The 15,647-nt window shown below is 35.9% G+C and overlaps 2 protein-coding genes across 2 annotated transcripts in view; one reads left to right on the top strand and one right to left on the bottom strand.

Moving 5' to 3' along the window:
* The window catches only part of LOC108361767 (putative phosphatidate phosphatase), a 22,060-nt gene extending 19,829 nt beyond the window's left edge, over positions 1-2,231 (top strand). The window contains exons 4-5 of the mRNA XM_017614513.1: positions 1,719-1,895; positions 1,995-2,231. Of these exons, the coding sequence (XP_017470002.1) occupies positions 1,719-1,895; positions 1,995-2,231 (414 nt within the window). The remainder of the gene's footprint in view (positions 1-1,718; positions 1,896-1,994) is intronic.
* Positions 2,232-11,803: 9,572 nt separating this feature from the next.
* Positions 11,804-15,647, bottom strand: part of LOC108361766 (putative phosphatidate phosphatase) — a 7,030-nt gene continuing 3,186 nt past the window's right edge. Inside the window, exons 2-4 of the mRNA XM_017614512.1 lie at positions 13,548-13,724; positions 13,272-13,448; positions 11,804-11,993 (exon numbers count right to left, since the gene is read on the bottom strand). Of these exons, the coding sequence (XP_017470001.1) occupies positions 11,976-11,993; positions 13,272-13,448; positions 13,548-13,724 (372 nt within the window). The 3' untranslated portion in view covers positions 11,804-11,975. The remainder of the gene's footprint in view (positions 11,994-13,271; positions 13,449-13,547; positions 13,725-15,647) is intronic.

Here is a 15,647-nt window from a genome sequence, read left to right as displayed (position 1 = left end):
TTGCTCAAAGTTCACCATGTATTTTATATGGGAAAAACACTTTTCGTAGAAATGAGTATCGAATTCTTTAAAATAATATTTTTTCGGAACTCTGTTTCTTGTCAGAGAGACTCCCAACAATTAATACCCAATTGTTTATTTATCGCTTATGGGTCCGCCGAAAACCCCCAAAAGCCCTGAGAAATGCAATGGGGGGACCAATAAAATATCGTTAGTATTAAAAAACGAATAAATAAACAATTGGGTATTACTATTGAAAGTCTTCTATTTTTTCGGTATAGAACAATCCTAAGGGGTGCGAGCATAAAAATTCCGACTTTACTTTTTCACACGCATTTTTGGACCATATTTAGGAATTCAAGCTCTAACACTTTGCGATATAATTAAAAGACAATTATGAGTAAAGCCGAAGGTACATAATTTTATTTGCTGCGGCGTAGCGTTGATCCGTTGACGACGTTGAAAAATTTGCTGTTACACACATAGTTGCCAGCTTAATTTAGTGCTTTTTGAAAATTAAAACGCCCAAAAAAATGGTTTAGTGCCTAGGGCCCTTTTTAGTGCTTTTTTCTGCACTAAAATTTCTGACTTTACAAGAATTTACAAATTTAAATGCACTAAAATGCAAACCATGATTGATAAAAAGATTAAGTTACAAACCCACGTTCTTGCGTTCTTGTTAAATTGCATTCGCGTAGAAAATGCTAGCACGCAGATAAGTTAAGTATTTATTTTTTTATTGATTGATTACACAGTTCGAAAACTTTTAACTTTTTCTGCCACCTGAGTTCATCGGTTTTTGTTGATTTTTCGGTGCTGAATCCAAATCTGGTTGCAGAATTTCTCTACCACGTCAGAATTTTGAGATATCCTAACCTCTAACTGTAAAAACACGGTTTATTATAAAGCAAAAAATTTTTTCGCTTAGGGTATCATTAAGTATTACTCTTCCCCTTCAAAATTCAATTTCGTTTGTTGCAATTCGATTGTTCTTTCTCCATATGTACCAGTTTTAATGTGCAGTACTTCGGTATTACTTCGCAAGCATGAATGTGTATTTATTTATACATGTAAATATTGTTTATTACCTCCCTTTTTACCTTCCTTTTATTAGCTCGGGATGTAACTATGTAATATTGATGCGCCTAAAAGATGCAGCGATTTCTATTCTCAAGTTACATACATACGTGATGACAGTACGAATGGCAATTATAATAGGGAGGTTAGTTTTTTAAACTATAATTTTATTTTTTACTTCTGTTTACCACAAACTGTTATTAAAAAAAGTATCCTTTGATTAAAAAAAAATTAGTGCTTTTAGTGCGGTAAAACGCTCTTTTTTCCAAGGTTTGGTGCTGTTTGAAACTCAAAAGATGGCAACACTGGTTACACACCTTGCGTCGTGCCGCTCATTGTTTTGTAAACAAAAAACAGCTGATATTTAAGCATATCCACAAATGTAATTTCAAATGTCAACGCATGAACGCAAAGAAAAGTAGCGAATTGGTTTACTTTCGGCGGCAACTGCGTTAACGCATTCGTAACGGCGTCGTCTGTAACACCTGTCATACAAACACACGTGTTCAATTTTATTTGACATTGACGGCGTGACGCATTTGCCGGCGAACGCATGTTGTGTACCTTCGCTTTAATACTCGTACAATAAATATGTACAAGTATACATGTTTGCCATTTGTTCTATTTCTTTCCTTCAATAGGTTTGCCAGCCCATTTTGGCCGACGGCAGTAGTTGCAACAATGCATTGAATGTAGGACGCTATGTGGAGGATTTTACTTGCTCTGGAAGTGCCACTCCACGTATGCTCAAGCATATGCGTCTTTCCTTCCCCAGTGCGCATGCCAGCTTCGCGTGCTTCACTATGATTTACATGGCGGTATAATTAAAAGCTTTATGTTCAATGGAATTACTAATATTTTAAAATGTAATTATGTATATATGTATTCTTGTTCGCTCTTTTTTTGCAATGCTGCAGATATATTTGCAGAAGCGCATGAGTTGGGAACGTTGCAAGATGGTTAAACATTTCATGCAATTTCTGCTCGTTATGTTCGCATGGTACACTAGTTTGACACGTGTTTCCGATTACCAGCACCATACGACGGACGTATTAGCTGGTTCGACGATCGGTGCTTTCTATGCGGTTCTCATGGTAAGTTCATGCATGTTTACATATGTATTTACATGCATAGTCGTACAAACACACGATTGAGAGAAATAGAGATTGCGCCAATCGCGGTACCGCTAATCCGCTCTTTGTGATTTTGACAGAATCAGCTGTGTGCGTGACGTCATCTTGGTGCAATTGTTGATTGTGAGCATACGAAAAAACCAATTATTGAAACATTTCAAAGCAAAAGGAAGTGTGCAGTGGCAAAGTGTAATAGTGAAAACAAAAGGAATGCGTGCGATATAAGTTTTTTTTTTCGTTCCCTACGGACGAAAACCTGGCGAAAAAGTGGAAGCAGTTCTGCCGGCGAGGAAATGCATTAAACACCAAATCGAGCTTTGTGCTATGTGTATGAACTATGAGCTTCTACATGGAATCATGTTGGCCTTTCCTTGGTGAATTGTAGTAGGTACATTTCCATGGTGAATGTAGACAGTTGCTGGTTTAGTTTTCTGGCAATGGCAAAAGCAGTTTCTACAGTAAGTAGATACAGGAACTCCACTACCTACTTATTTTTGTTAGTACCTGATTCTTTTTGGTGCTGGTATGAAGAAATGCACCAAGGTCGCCAGGCGCTAATTCAAGCGGCATCTTACCGCGCTGTTACGTATCTAATACAAAACAGTGCCCAAATTATTATACACTTAAAAGTTCAGCTTAAATTATGTTTTACTTACATAGAATATTTATTTCCAAAGAAGCCACACTCATGTATCCTCTCGGAAATGGTACAAAAGTCATCAAATAAAAGCTGTGGAGTCAACAGCTGTGGAGTTTATGGTGGCTGGCTACCGTCCACAAATATAAATATTCACTCTGCATGGCTTTTTACAATGGCGATTCCAAAAATTCACTTTGGTGCACACCTTCCTTTTGGTCTACATGAAATTGCAAACACTTTTAATACATCCATTTTTTCATGTGCTAAAAATCGTACTTTCCTAAAGGGCTACATGTCCAAAATTATTTCTACGTGTTCCTAATTAATCAATCTTTGTATATTTTTTGATTCCTGCAAAATTTGGCCATGTAATATTAAAATTAACACATTTTTCTGCATTATTTACATATTTTTATATGCGTTTTGGCATTTCTCACTCGCAATTGCACCAAGATGACGTCACGCAAAAATTACGCTCAAAAATCCTCTCTCATTGGCGTAATCTTGTATTCTATCCTTCTTGGTACAAACATGGGTTTGTAAATAAAACGCTATTGTCTACCTGTATTTCTGATAAATTTTGTTAATTTTTTACAGACGCGCACAATGTGGTGATCAGTTGTCCAAGTATTTGCAACTAATGTACCAAACGCCGTAGGCTATGGAACTTTCAAAAAGCTGTTTATGTGCAAATTTATATTTTGCAAGTGTGAAATAATAACCACCATTAATTTTGAATTGTAATAGAATACAGTTAATCGAATAAATAAATGTTTTAATTACTTTACGTGATGGTCTTGTAACCGCAAAACTCATTGTTCACCAGTGCTCGTTTTGAACTAATGATCTTGGATGGTAAAAAATAAAGCTGCCGGAAATAAAATGAAGCGACCAGTACCTATTTAATTTCTAGACATTTCTTTGACAAGCAGTTTCATGTATGAAGTAGTTTGCTGGGTATCAAGGAGCTTAGCAATTCATCGTTCAAGACTTGAGCTCCAAACTTCGTAGCTAATTCTAAAATAGGCCCAGATGTACAAAAAGTGTTCAACAGTCTCATCGTTTATCATTTTATATACATATTTCGTTACTCATAATATAAGCGAATTGGTTGTTAGATCTTACGTAGAGTAGTTATCGCGGTAGCCCCGAAAGTTTTTTCATTTTTTGTTCGACATTGTTCCCATTTCTGCACCGCATAGAAAGATGGACGCGATAAGAGGTTTGTAGAGCATAGGTCTTTTTCGTTTAGAAAGAGTTATATTTCTGTTGTTCAATTCCCTACCAAGCCCCTAATAAAACTTGTTGGCAAGGGGTTTTCTTTGTTTGATGTCCAGGTTTATATTATTGGCGGTGCTTATGCTATACTCTAAATAAATAAAGTTATTTTATATATATTACGCGCAAAAAAGGTCAGCGAAAACAACGTCGATTTCCACTTTGGTCGAGTTCAACATAGCACTACAGTCGCGTTTCCAGTGGCGGATAGAGGAAATCTTGTCATTATGGTAAGCACTATGTCGTTACCTAGGGTGACCAGACCAGATATATCAGGACACGCCCTTATTTCAGGGTTTTTCAGTTTTTCTGTTATCCGACTATCCGGCCGGATACTAGCTAAAATCCGGCCGGATTTCCGGATTTAAATTATGGAAGATTCAATTTAAAAATCTAGTTCAGACTTTTTTTTTTTGTATTTTTATAATCCAATTTAATGTTAGATACCCTTAGTAATTAAAGTAAAAATTTTCAAGGCTGCAATTTAGTTTGGCATCCCCGGAGTTCCGCATTAAGGTAGCTATGGAACGGTAGAGGGAGTTCTCCTGATTGCAAATATATATACTTTTAGCCGCAGCAGGCTTATAGTTTTTAAGTTATTTGTTGTTAAAGTTTGTAAATTGAACTAACCTCCCGGCGCTATTTCACACAATAAACACTATATTTATGTACACACCTCGGCAAAATAGTTGCATTAAAACCCCGGCCTGAGATTTCCACTTTAATATACAATTCTTAATTAATTAATTAAGTAAAACGCGTTTATAAATGTCTTCACAAACGATTGCACATTTCACAAACAAGCAGAAATAACAATGGCTGACAGTAACACAAAATGTATGCTACCATACGTTAAAAAAAATACACCACAAATAAGTGCGTATAATTAGGGAGTATAAGTGTACAATACGGGGTCTTACTCCTGATCATAACGGTATAATTTTTTTCGGGTGGAAATAATATTTACTGGTGTTATTGTAGTTCAAAGTTTACAAATGTAGAAAACGTACATCGATAATTTGATAAATAATGAAAATTTGTAATAAAAAATCGCGAGATTTTTTATTAAAAATTTTCGCCTGCCGCGCTTTTTCTATAAAACCCAATACTTCGATAAATAATGAAAATTTTTAATAAAAAATCGCGCGATTTTTTATAAAACTTTTCGCCTGCGGGGCTTTTTCCATAAAAATCAATACTTCGATAAATAATAAAAATTTGTAATAAAAAATCGCGCTATTTTTTATTACAAATTTTCGCCTGCGGCGCTTTTTCCCAAAAAATCAATACTTCGATAAATAATGAAAATTTTTAATAAAAAATCGCGCGATTTTTTATTAAAAATTTTAGCCTGCGGCGCTTGTCATTTTTTTAATATATTGGGGGTGTTTAACCCCATATCCCCTTTACTACTAATTCAACGCTGAGCAGGAAAATGGGTACGATAAAAATTATTCTCTGTTATTGTTATTTTCTTAGATGTGGCAGCACTCTTCTAATGTCAGTGTGAAACCATGGTTGAATCAACAGTTCTGTATTCACAATGTGCGTATACATATATAAATGCGTGATAATTATAAAAACTTACTTAATTTACTAAAAATACATCATAAATGTAAAAAATATGTTTACATTTCATTGTGCGGGGTTTTAATGCCACTATTTTGCCGAAGTGTGTACATAAATATAGTGTTTATTGTGTGAAATAGCGCCGAGAGGTTAGTTCAATTTACAAACTTTAACAACAAATAACTTAAAAACTGTAAGCCTCCTGCGGCTAAAAGTATATATATTTGCAATCAGGAGAACTCCCCCTACCCCCCCCATAGCCATCTTTTTTTTACGCGGGGGATGCCAAACTAAAATTTTCCCATTTTCAATATATTTAATTATGAAAAGAAGAATTTCCGAATTTTCGGGCAAAAATCTATTTCTATTTTCAACATAAATGCTACCCGATGCACTAGACACACCTTTTGGGTTCACTGAGGAAGGTGGTGTGCAGAGATACTTCACGGCCAGTATAAACAAATAAAATACAATAAAATGCAATTCTGCGCAACACTCGTGAGCGACAGTAAAATGCAACATTAACGAATGGTAATTGGCAACCCGATAAGTTGAATGTGCGGAAGAAGGGATGCCGTTTGGATCTAAATAGATCCAATTTTTAGACGAATTTTTGCGAGATACTTATATTTATGATCATTATAAATGTGGATACTTTTTTAAATAGGCCAAAATTTTATAGTTTCTATAAAGTATTTGCGTTCAAAAATCGATTTTTATTAAAGATGGTAAAAAGCATTACGTTTTCTAAATGTATTAAAATTACTACTTATGCGTGAAATTAAAGCATTTTATATTTTATGAACGAAGCAATGAACATATGAAGAGATCTCTCCAAAATAGGTATAAGTGCAGTTGTTTTAATTAGCTAAAAAGGATGAAGTAAATTGATACTCTCATTTTCGTTGTTGGTGTTTCCGACAGGGTAGGAGTGTGATGTAATGTGGAACGATTTTCCGTCATCCCTTGTCAAATTTGGTTTGGAGACAAACCGGTTTCGGCGTTGTGCCATCTCGTTCTCGAACGAAAAATGACACTGAAGATGGCACAACGCCGAAACCGGTTTGTCTCCAAACCACATTTGACAAGGGATGACGGAAAATCGTTCTACATTACATAAATTGATACTCTTTCTAAAGTAATCTCTTTCATATCACATATTTTCATTGGTTAGTTTAAAAAGAAAGAATATCTCAATGTAGGTTAAATACACTGTTTAAAAAACTAAATTTTATTTATTTAAGTAAATTTGTATGAATTTTACTGAAAAGTCTTTAAATACACTCTAAAATTGTTTGTTTATTTGCGCATTTAAGAGAGGTAACCAGTTTCCTCTTTTAATGTGTGCAAATTTGAACACCGTAAACATAAAATGTTTAAAATAGAGTAAATGTGAGCCCTTAATGCTTTTTATTAGTAGAAAATGTATTTTTAGTTGAAAAATTTTTGCAATTTTAATCATTTCAGGTGCATCTCAAGTTCATCAATCCTGAAAATCTTATACGTATATTTATACAGATTCTTGTTGAAAAATAGATACTTTTCAGTAGTAGTTTTACATGCACTTTTTAGAGTGTACAGGTACAAATGTTACATATTAATTATTATTTATTATACTTACTTTGCAAAATACTTATGCACAAAAAATGTTATTTATAAATTTAAATTACAAATGTTTGATATGAAAAGTAAATATATATATACATGTATTCCAGGTCCTTAGGATGGGTTAAATTATTATTTTTTCTTTAAGATGTTTGGTTTTTATACAAATTATGAGATGGATTAGTAAAAAAAGAAAATTGGATACATATAAATACATTTTTGGCTACGTCGGTGATAAATTTTCTTGAGACGGCGCGGCTACACTGAAGAAGGCAGTTGGCGTAATTACTCGGTGTTGAGCGGAGCGTAGTGCTCTTTAGAATTAATCTTGAACTTTCTTCAAATACTTTCTTCTTCTATGGCGCTGTAACCGCCTAAGCGATTTTGGCCGAGTTTAGCAAAGCACACCAGTCGTTTCTCTTCTGTGCCAACTGACGCCAGTTGGAACCGCCAAGTGAAGGCAAGTCCTTCTCCACCTGATCTTTCCATCGCAGTGGGGGCCTCCCTCTTCCTCTGCTACCACCAGCGCCTTCCGAGTTGAATACTTTTAGAGCTGGTGCGTCAGTGTCCATTCGAACGACATGGCCAAGCCAGCGGAGCCGCTGTATTTTAATTCGCTACATTATGTTCATGTCGTTATAAAGCTCATACAGCTCATCGTTCCATCGTCTGCGCTACTCGCCGTCGCCAACGCGTAAACGCCCGTAAATCTTCCGCAAAATCTTTCTCTCGAATACTACAAGAGCCGCCCCTTCGGTAGGGATGGCAAAATCGACTTCGACTTTTGACCGAAATCGACTTTTTACTCCTCAAATTCGAATTTAAGTGAACGACTTTCAGTTTATAGAAGTCGACTGAAGTCGACTTTTCACCTTCGACTCTCGACTTTTTTTGATTTATTTGCAGTGGCGTCTCTTAAATTAAAACTGATATTCTAACAAGGGAGCGGAGTGCTCGTATTTAAAAAAAAATTGCCAATAAACCTAATGTGAAAAGTGTGGTAGAGATATGAATTTTAATGACAGTACAACAACATTGTTAAATCATTTAAGAGCAGTGCATAAATTTATTACGCAGCATTTTTACTGGATTTAAAATGCAACATTTAGCACTTTCGAACATGTATTTTCGAATAGCGTTCATGCTATCTTCTTCTTCTTCTTATTTGGCGCTGTAACCGCCTAAGCGATTTTGGCCGAGTCCAAAACAGCACGCCAGTCATTTCTCTTCTGTGCTAACTGACGCCAATTGAAAATGCCAAGTGAAGCCAAGTCCTTCTCCACCTGGTCTTTCCAACGCAGAGGAGGCCTTCCTCTTCCTCTGTTCCCAGCATCGCGGCCCGCGTTGAATATTTTCAGAGCAGGAGCGTTTCTGTCCATCCGAACGACATGGCCAAGCCAGCGGAGCCGCTGAATTTTAATTCGCTGCACTATGTCTATATCGTTGTAAAGCTCATACAGCTCATCGTTAAATCGCGCGAATTGATCGTGATGGATACGGATCTGAATAAGCGACTGGAACACGGCTGTTTGTCTAAAGCATACGATTCCGAACTCGCGTAGATGTACATTTGCTAAATGCGATAGCATGAACGCTGTTCGAAATACATGTTCGAAAGTGCTAAATGTTGCATTTTAAATTCAGTAAAAATGCTGCGTAATAAATTTATGCACTGCTCTTAAATAATTTAACAATGTTGTTGTACTGTCATTAAAATTCATATCTCTACCACACTTATCACATTAAGTTTATTGGCATTTTTTTTTAAATACGAGCACTCCGCTCCCTTGTTAGAATATCAGTTTTAATGTAAGAGACGCTACTGCAAATAAATAAAAAAAAGTCGAGAGTCGAAGGTGAAAAGTCGACTTCAGTCGACTTCTATAAACTGAAAGTCGATCACTTAAATTCGAATTTGAGGAGTAAAAAGTCGATTTTGGTCAAAAGTCGAAGTCGATTTTGCCATCCCTACCGATGAGGCGGCTCTTGTAGTATTCGAGAGAAAGATTTACGGGCGTTTACGCGGTGGCGACGGCGAGTACCGCAGACAATGGAACGATGAGCTGTATGAGCTTTACAACGACATGAACATAATGTAGCGAATTAAAACACAGCGGCTCCGCTGGCTTGGCCATGTCGTTCGAATGGACACTGACGCACCAGCTCTGAAAGTTATCAACTCGGAAGGCGCTGGTGGTAGCAGAGGAAGAGGGAGGCCCCCACTGCGATGGAAAGATCAGGTGGAGAAGGACTTGCCTTCACCTGGCGGTTCCAATTGGCGTCAGTTGGCACAGAAGAGAAACGACTGGTGTGCTTTGCTAAACTCGGCCAAAATCGCTTGGTTCTCCTGATTGCAAATATATATACTTTTAGCCGCAGGAGGCTTACAGTTTTTAAGTTATTTGTTGTTAAAGTTTGTAAATTGAACTAACCTCTCGGCGCTATTTCACACAATAAACACTATATTTATGTACACACTTCGGCAAAATAGTTGCATTAAAACACCGCACAATGAAATGTAACCATATTTTTAACATTTATGATGTATTTTTAGTAAATTAAGTAAGTTTTTATAATTATCACGCACTTATATATGTATACGCACATTGTGAATATAGAACTGTTGATTCAACCATGGTTTCCACTGACATAAGAAGAGTGCTGCCACTTCTAAGAAAATAACAATAACAGAGAATAGTTTTTATCGTACCCATTTTCCTGCTCAGCGTTGAATTAGTAGTAAAGGAGGATATGGGGTTAAACACCCCCAATATATTAAAAAAATGACAAGCGCCGCAGGCTAAAAGTTTTAATAAAAAATCGTGCGATTTTTTATTAAAAATTTTCATTATTTATCGAAGTATTGATTTTTATGGAAAAAGCGCCGCAGGCGAAAATTTGTAATAAAAAATAGCGCGATTTTTTATTACAAATTTTTATTATTTATCGAAGTATTGATTTTTATGGAAAAAGCCCCGCAGTCGAAAAGTTTTATAAAAAATCGCGCGATTTTTTATTAAAAATTTTCATTATTTATCGAAGTATTGATTTTTATAGAGAAAGCGCGGCAGGCGAAAATTTTTAATTAAAAATTTTCATTATTTATCAAATTATCGATGTACGTTTTCTACATTTGTGTACTTTGAACTACAATAACACCAGTAAATATTATTTTTTTTAACGTATGGTAGCATACATTTTGTGTTACTGTCAGCCATTGTTATTTCTGCTTGTTTGTGAAATGTGCAATCGTTTGTGAAGACATTTATAAACGCGTTTAACTTAATTAATTAATTAAGAATTGTATATTAAAGTGGAAATCTCAGGCCGGGGTTTTAATGCAACTATTTTGCCGAGGTGTGTACATAAATATAGTGTTTATTGTGTGAAATAGCGCCGGGAGGTTAGTTCAATTTACAAACTTTAACAACAAATAACTTAAAAACTATAAGCCTGCTGCGGCTAAAAGTATATATATTTGCAATCAGGAGAACTCCCTCTACCGTTCCATAGCTACCTTAATGAGGAACTCCGGGGATGCCAAACTAAATTGCAGCCTTGAAATTTTTGACTTTAATTACTAAGGGTATCTAACATTAAATTGGATTATAAAAATACAAAAAAAAAGTCTGAACTAGATTTTTAAATTGAATCTTCCATAATTTAAATCCGGAAATCCGGCCGGATAGTCGGATAACAGAAAAACTGCCGGATTCCGGATATCTACCGGAAACCCAGCATATCCCTAGTCAGGACACTTTAATTCGACCCTGAAATAAGGGCGTGTCCTGATAGTCCTGATTTATCTGGTCTGGTCACCCTAGGTAACGACATAGTGCTTACCATAATGACAAGATTTCCTCTATCCGCCACTGGAAACGCGACTGTAGTGCTATGTTGAACTCGACCAAAGTGGAAATCGACGTTGTTTTCGCTGACCTTTTTTGTGCGTAATATATATAAAATAACTTCATTTATTTAAAGTATAGCATAAGCACCGCCAATAATATAAACCTGGACATCAAACAAAGAAAACCCCTTGCCAACAAGTTTTATTAGGGGCTTGGTAGGGAATTGAACAACAGAAATATAACTCCTTCTAAACGAAAAAGACCTATGCTCTACAATTCTCTTATCGCGTCCATCTTTCTATGCGGTGCAGAAATGGGAACAATGTCGAACAAAAAATGAGAAAACTTTCGGGGCTACCGCGATAACTACTCTACGTTAGATCTAATAACCAATTCGCTTGTATTATGAGTAACGAAATATGTATATAAAATGATAAACGATGAGACTGTTGAACGATGAATTGCTAAGCTCCTTGATACCCAGCAAACTACTTTACACACGAAACTGCTTGTCAAAGAAATGTCTAGAAATTAAATGGGTACTGGTCGCTTCCTTTTATTTCCGGCAGCTATATTTCTTACCATCCAAAATCATTAGTTCAAAACGAGCACTGGTGAACAATGAGTTTTGCGGTTACAATACCATCACGTAAAGTAATTAAAACATTTATTTATTCGATTAACTGTATTCTATTACAATTCAAAATTAATGGTGGTTATTATTTCACACTTGCAAAATATAAATTTGCACATAAACAGCTTTTTGAAAGTTCCATAGCCTACGGCGTTTGGTACATTAGTTGCAAATACTTGGACAACTGATCACCACATTGTCCGCGTCTGTAAAAAATTAACAAAATTTATCAGAAATACAGGTTGTAGACAATAGCGTTTTATTTACAAACCCATGTTTGTACCAAGAAGGATAGAATACAAGATTACGCCAATGAGAGAGGATTTTTGAGCGTAATTTTTGCGTGAGGTCATCTTGGTGCAATTGCGAGTGAGAAATGCCAAAACGCATATAAAAATATGTAAACAATGCAGAAAAATGTGTTAATTTTAATATTACATGGCCCAATTTTGCAGGAATCAAAAAATATACAAAGATTGATTAATTAGGACACGTAGAAATAATTTTGGACATGTAGCCCTTTAGGTAAGTACGATTTTTAGCACATGAAAAAATGGATGTATTAACAGTGTTTGCAATTTCATGTAGACCAAAAGGAAGGTGTGCACCAAAGTGAATTTTTGGACTCGCCATTGTAAAAAGCCATGCAGAGTGCATATTTATATTTGTGGACGGTAGCCAGCCACCATAAACTCCACAGCTGTTGACTCCACAGCTTTTATTTGATGACTTTTGTACCATTTCCGAGAGGATACATGAGTGTGGCTTCTTTGGACATAAATATTTTATGTAAGTAAAACATAATTTAAGCTGAACTTTTAAGTGTATAATAATTTGGGCACTGTTTTGTATTAGGTACGTAACAGCGCGGTAAGATGCCGCTTGAATTAGCGCCTGGCGACCTTGGTGCATTTCTTCATACCAGCACCAAAAAGAATCAGGTACTAACAAAAATAAGTAGGTAGTGGAGTTCCTGTATCTACTTACTGTAGAAACTGCTTTTTCCATTGCCAGAAAACTAAACCAGCAACTGTCTACATTCACCATGGAAATGTACCTACTACAATTCACCAAGGAAAGGCCAACATGATTCCATGTAGAAGCTCATAGTTCATACACATAGCACAAAGCTCGATTTGGTGTTTAATGCATTTCCTCGCCGGCAGAACTGCTTCCACTTTTTCGCCAGGTTTTCGTCCGTAGGGAACGAAAAAAAAAACTTATATCGCACGCATTCCTTTTGTTTTCACTATTACACTTTGCCACTGCACACTTCCTTTTGCTTTGAAATGTTTCAATAATTGGTTTTTTCGTATGCTCACAATCAACAATTGCACCAAGATGACGTCACGCACACAGCTGATTCTGTCAAAATCACAAAGAGCGGATTAGCGGTACCGCGATTGGCGCAATCTCTATTTCTCTCAATCGTGTGTTTGTACGACTATGCATGTAAATACATATGTAAACATGCATGAACTTACCATGAGAACCGCATAGAAAGCACCGATCGTCGAACCAGCTAATACGTCCGTCGTATGGTGCTGGTAATCGGAAACACGTGTCAAACTAGTGTACCATGCGAACATAACGAGCAGAAATTGCATGAAATGTTTAACCATCTTGCAACGTTCCCAACTCATGCGCTTCTGCAAATATATCTGCAGCATTGCAAAAAAAGAGCGAACAAGAATACATATATACATAATTACATTTTAAAATATTAGTAATTCCATTGAACATAAAGCTTTTAATTATACCGCCATGTAAATCATAGTGAAGCACGCGAAGCTGGCATGCGCACTGGGGAAGGAAAGACGCATATGCTTGAGCATACGTGGAGTGGCACTTCCAGAGCAAGTAAAATCCTCCACATAGCGTCCTACATTCAATGCATTGTTGCAACTACTGCCGTCGGCCAAAATGGGCTGGCAAACCTATTGAAGGAAAGAAATAGAACAAATGGCAAACATGTATACTTGTACATATTTATTGTACGAGTATTAAAGCGAAGGTACACAACATGCGTTCGCCGGCAAATGCGTCACGCCGTCAATGTCAAATAAAATTGAACACGTGTGTTTGTATGACAGGTGTTACAGACGACGCCGTTACGAATGCGTTAACGCAGTTGCCGCCGAAAGTAAACCAATTCGCTACTTTTCTTTGCGTTCATGCGTTGACATTTGAAATTACATTTGTGGATATGCTTAAATATCAGCTGTTTTTTGTTTACAAAACAATGAGCGGCACGACGCAAGGTGTGTAACCAGTGTTGCCATCTTTTGAGTTTCAAACAGCACCAAACCTTGGAAAAAAGAGCGTTTTACCGCACTAAAAGCACTAATTTTTTTTTAATCAAAGGATACTTTTTTTAATAACAGTTTGTGGTAAACAGAAGTAAAAAATAAAATTATAGTTTAAAAACTAACACCACGCTATTATAATTTCCATTCGTACTGTCAGCAGGTATGTAACTTGAGAATAGAAATCGCTGCATCTTTTAGGCGCATCAATATTACATAGTTACATCCCGAGCTAATAAAAGGGAGGTAATAAACAATATTTACATGTATAAATAAATACACATTCATGCTTGCGAAGTAATACCGAAGTACTGCACATTAAAACTGGTACATATGGAGAAAGAACAATCGAATTGCAACAAACGAAATTGAATTTTGAAGGGGAAGAGTAATACTTAATGATACCCTAAGCGAAAAAATTTTTTGCTTTATAATAAACCGTGTTTTTACAGTTAGAGGTTAGGATATCTCAAAATTCTGACGTGGTAGAGAAATTCTGCAACCAGATTTGGATTCAGCACCGAAAAATCAACAAAAACCGATGAACTCAGGTGGCAGAAAAAGTTAAAAGTTTTCGAACTGTGTAATCAATCAATAAAAAAATAAATACTTAACTTATCTGCGTGCTAGCATTTTCTACGCGAATGCAATTTAACAAGAACGCAAGAACGTGGGTTTGTAACTTAATCTTTTTATCAATCATGGTTTGCATTTTAGTGCATTTAAATTTCTAAATTCTTGTAAAGTCAGAAATTTTAGTGCAGAAAAAAGCACTAAAAAGGGCACTAGGCACTAAACCATTTTTTTGGGCGTTTTAATTTTCAAAAAGCACTAAATTAAGCTGGCAACTATGTGTGTAACAGCAAATTTTTCAACGTCGTCAACGGATCAACGCTACGCCGCAGCAAATAAAATTATGTACCTTCGGCTTTACTCATAATTGTCTTTTAATTATATCGCAAAGTGTTAGAGCTTGAATTCCTAAATATGGTCCAAAAATGCGTGTGAAAAAGTAAAGTCGGAATTTTTATGCTCGCACCCCTTAGGATTGTTCTATACCGAAAAAATAGAAGACTTTCAATAGTAATACCCAATTGTTTATTTATTCGTTTTTTAATACTAACGATATTTTATTGGTCCCCCCATTGCATTTCTCAGGGCTTTTGGGGGTTTTCGGCGGACCCATAAGCGATAAATAAACAATTGGGTATTATTGTTGGGAATCTTCTGCAGAGAAACAGAGGTTTCCGAACGAAAAATATTAATTTTTAAGAATTCGATACCATTTCTACGAAAAGTGTTTTTCTCATATAAAATACATGGTGAACTTTGAGCAACCTCTAAATATTTTTTGATTTATTTCTAAATAAAAAATAGGGGTATATCTTTTTCGATATTCAACAAACCTAGGGTGTGAGAGCATTAAAACTCGGACCTCACTAATTTTGGACCACCCTATTGCACATATGTATGTATAGATTCGTTTTGACTGACTGCTTGGTGACAAACCTAGGGTGTGAGAGCATTAAAATTCGGACCTCACTAATTTTGGAC

Source organism: Rhagoletis zephyria, unplaced genomic scaffold, assembly GCF_001687245.7.
Source record: "Rhagoletis zephyria isolate East Lansing unplaced genomic scaffold, Rhagoletis_zephyria_1.1 Rzeph_scaffold_00842, whole genome shotgun sequence".
Taxonomy (NCBI): domain Eukaryota; kingdom Metazoa; phylum Arthropoda; class Insecta; order Diptera; family Tephritidae; genus Rhagoletis; species Rhagoletis zephyria.
Note: the sequence above shows the minus strand (reverse complement) of the source record. Positions and strands in the feature narration are given on the sequence as shown.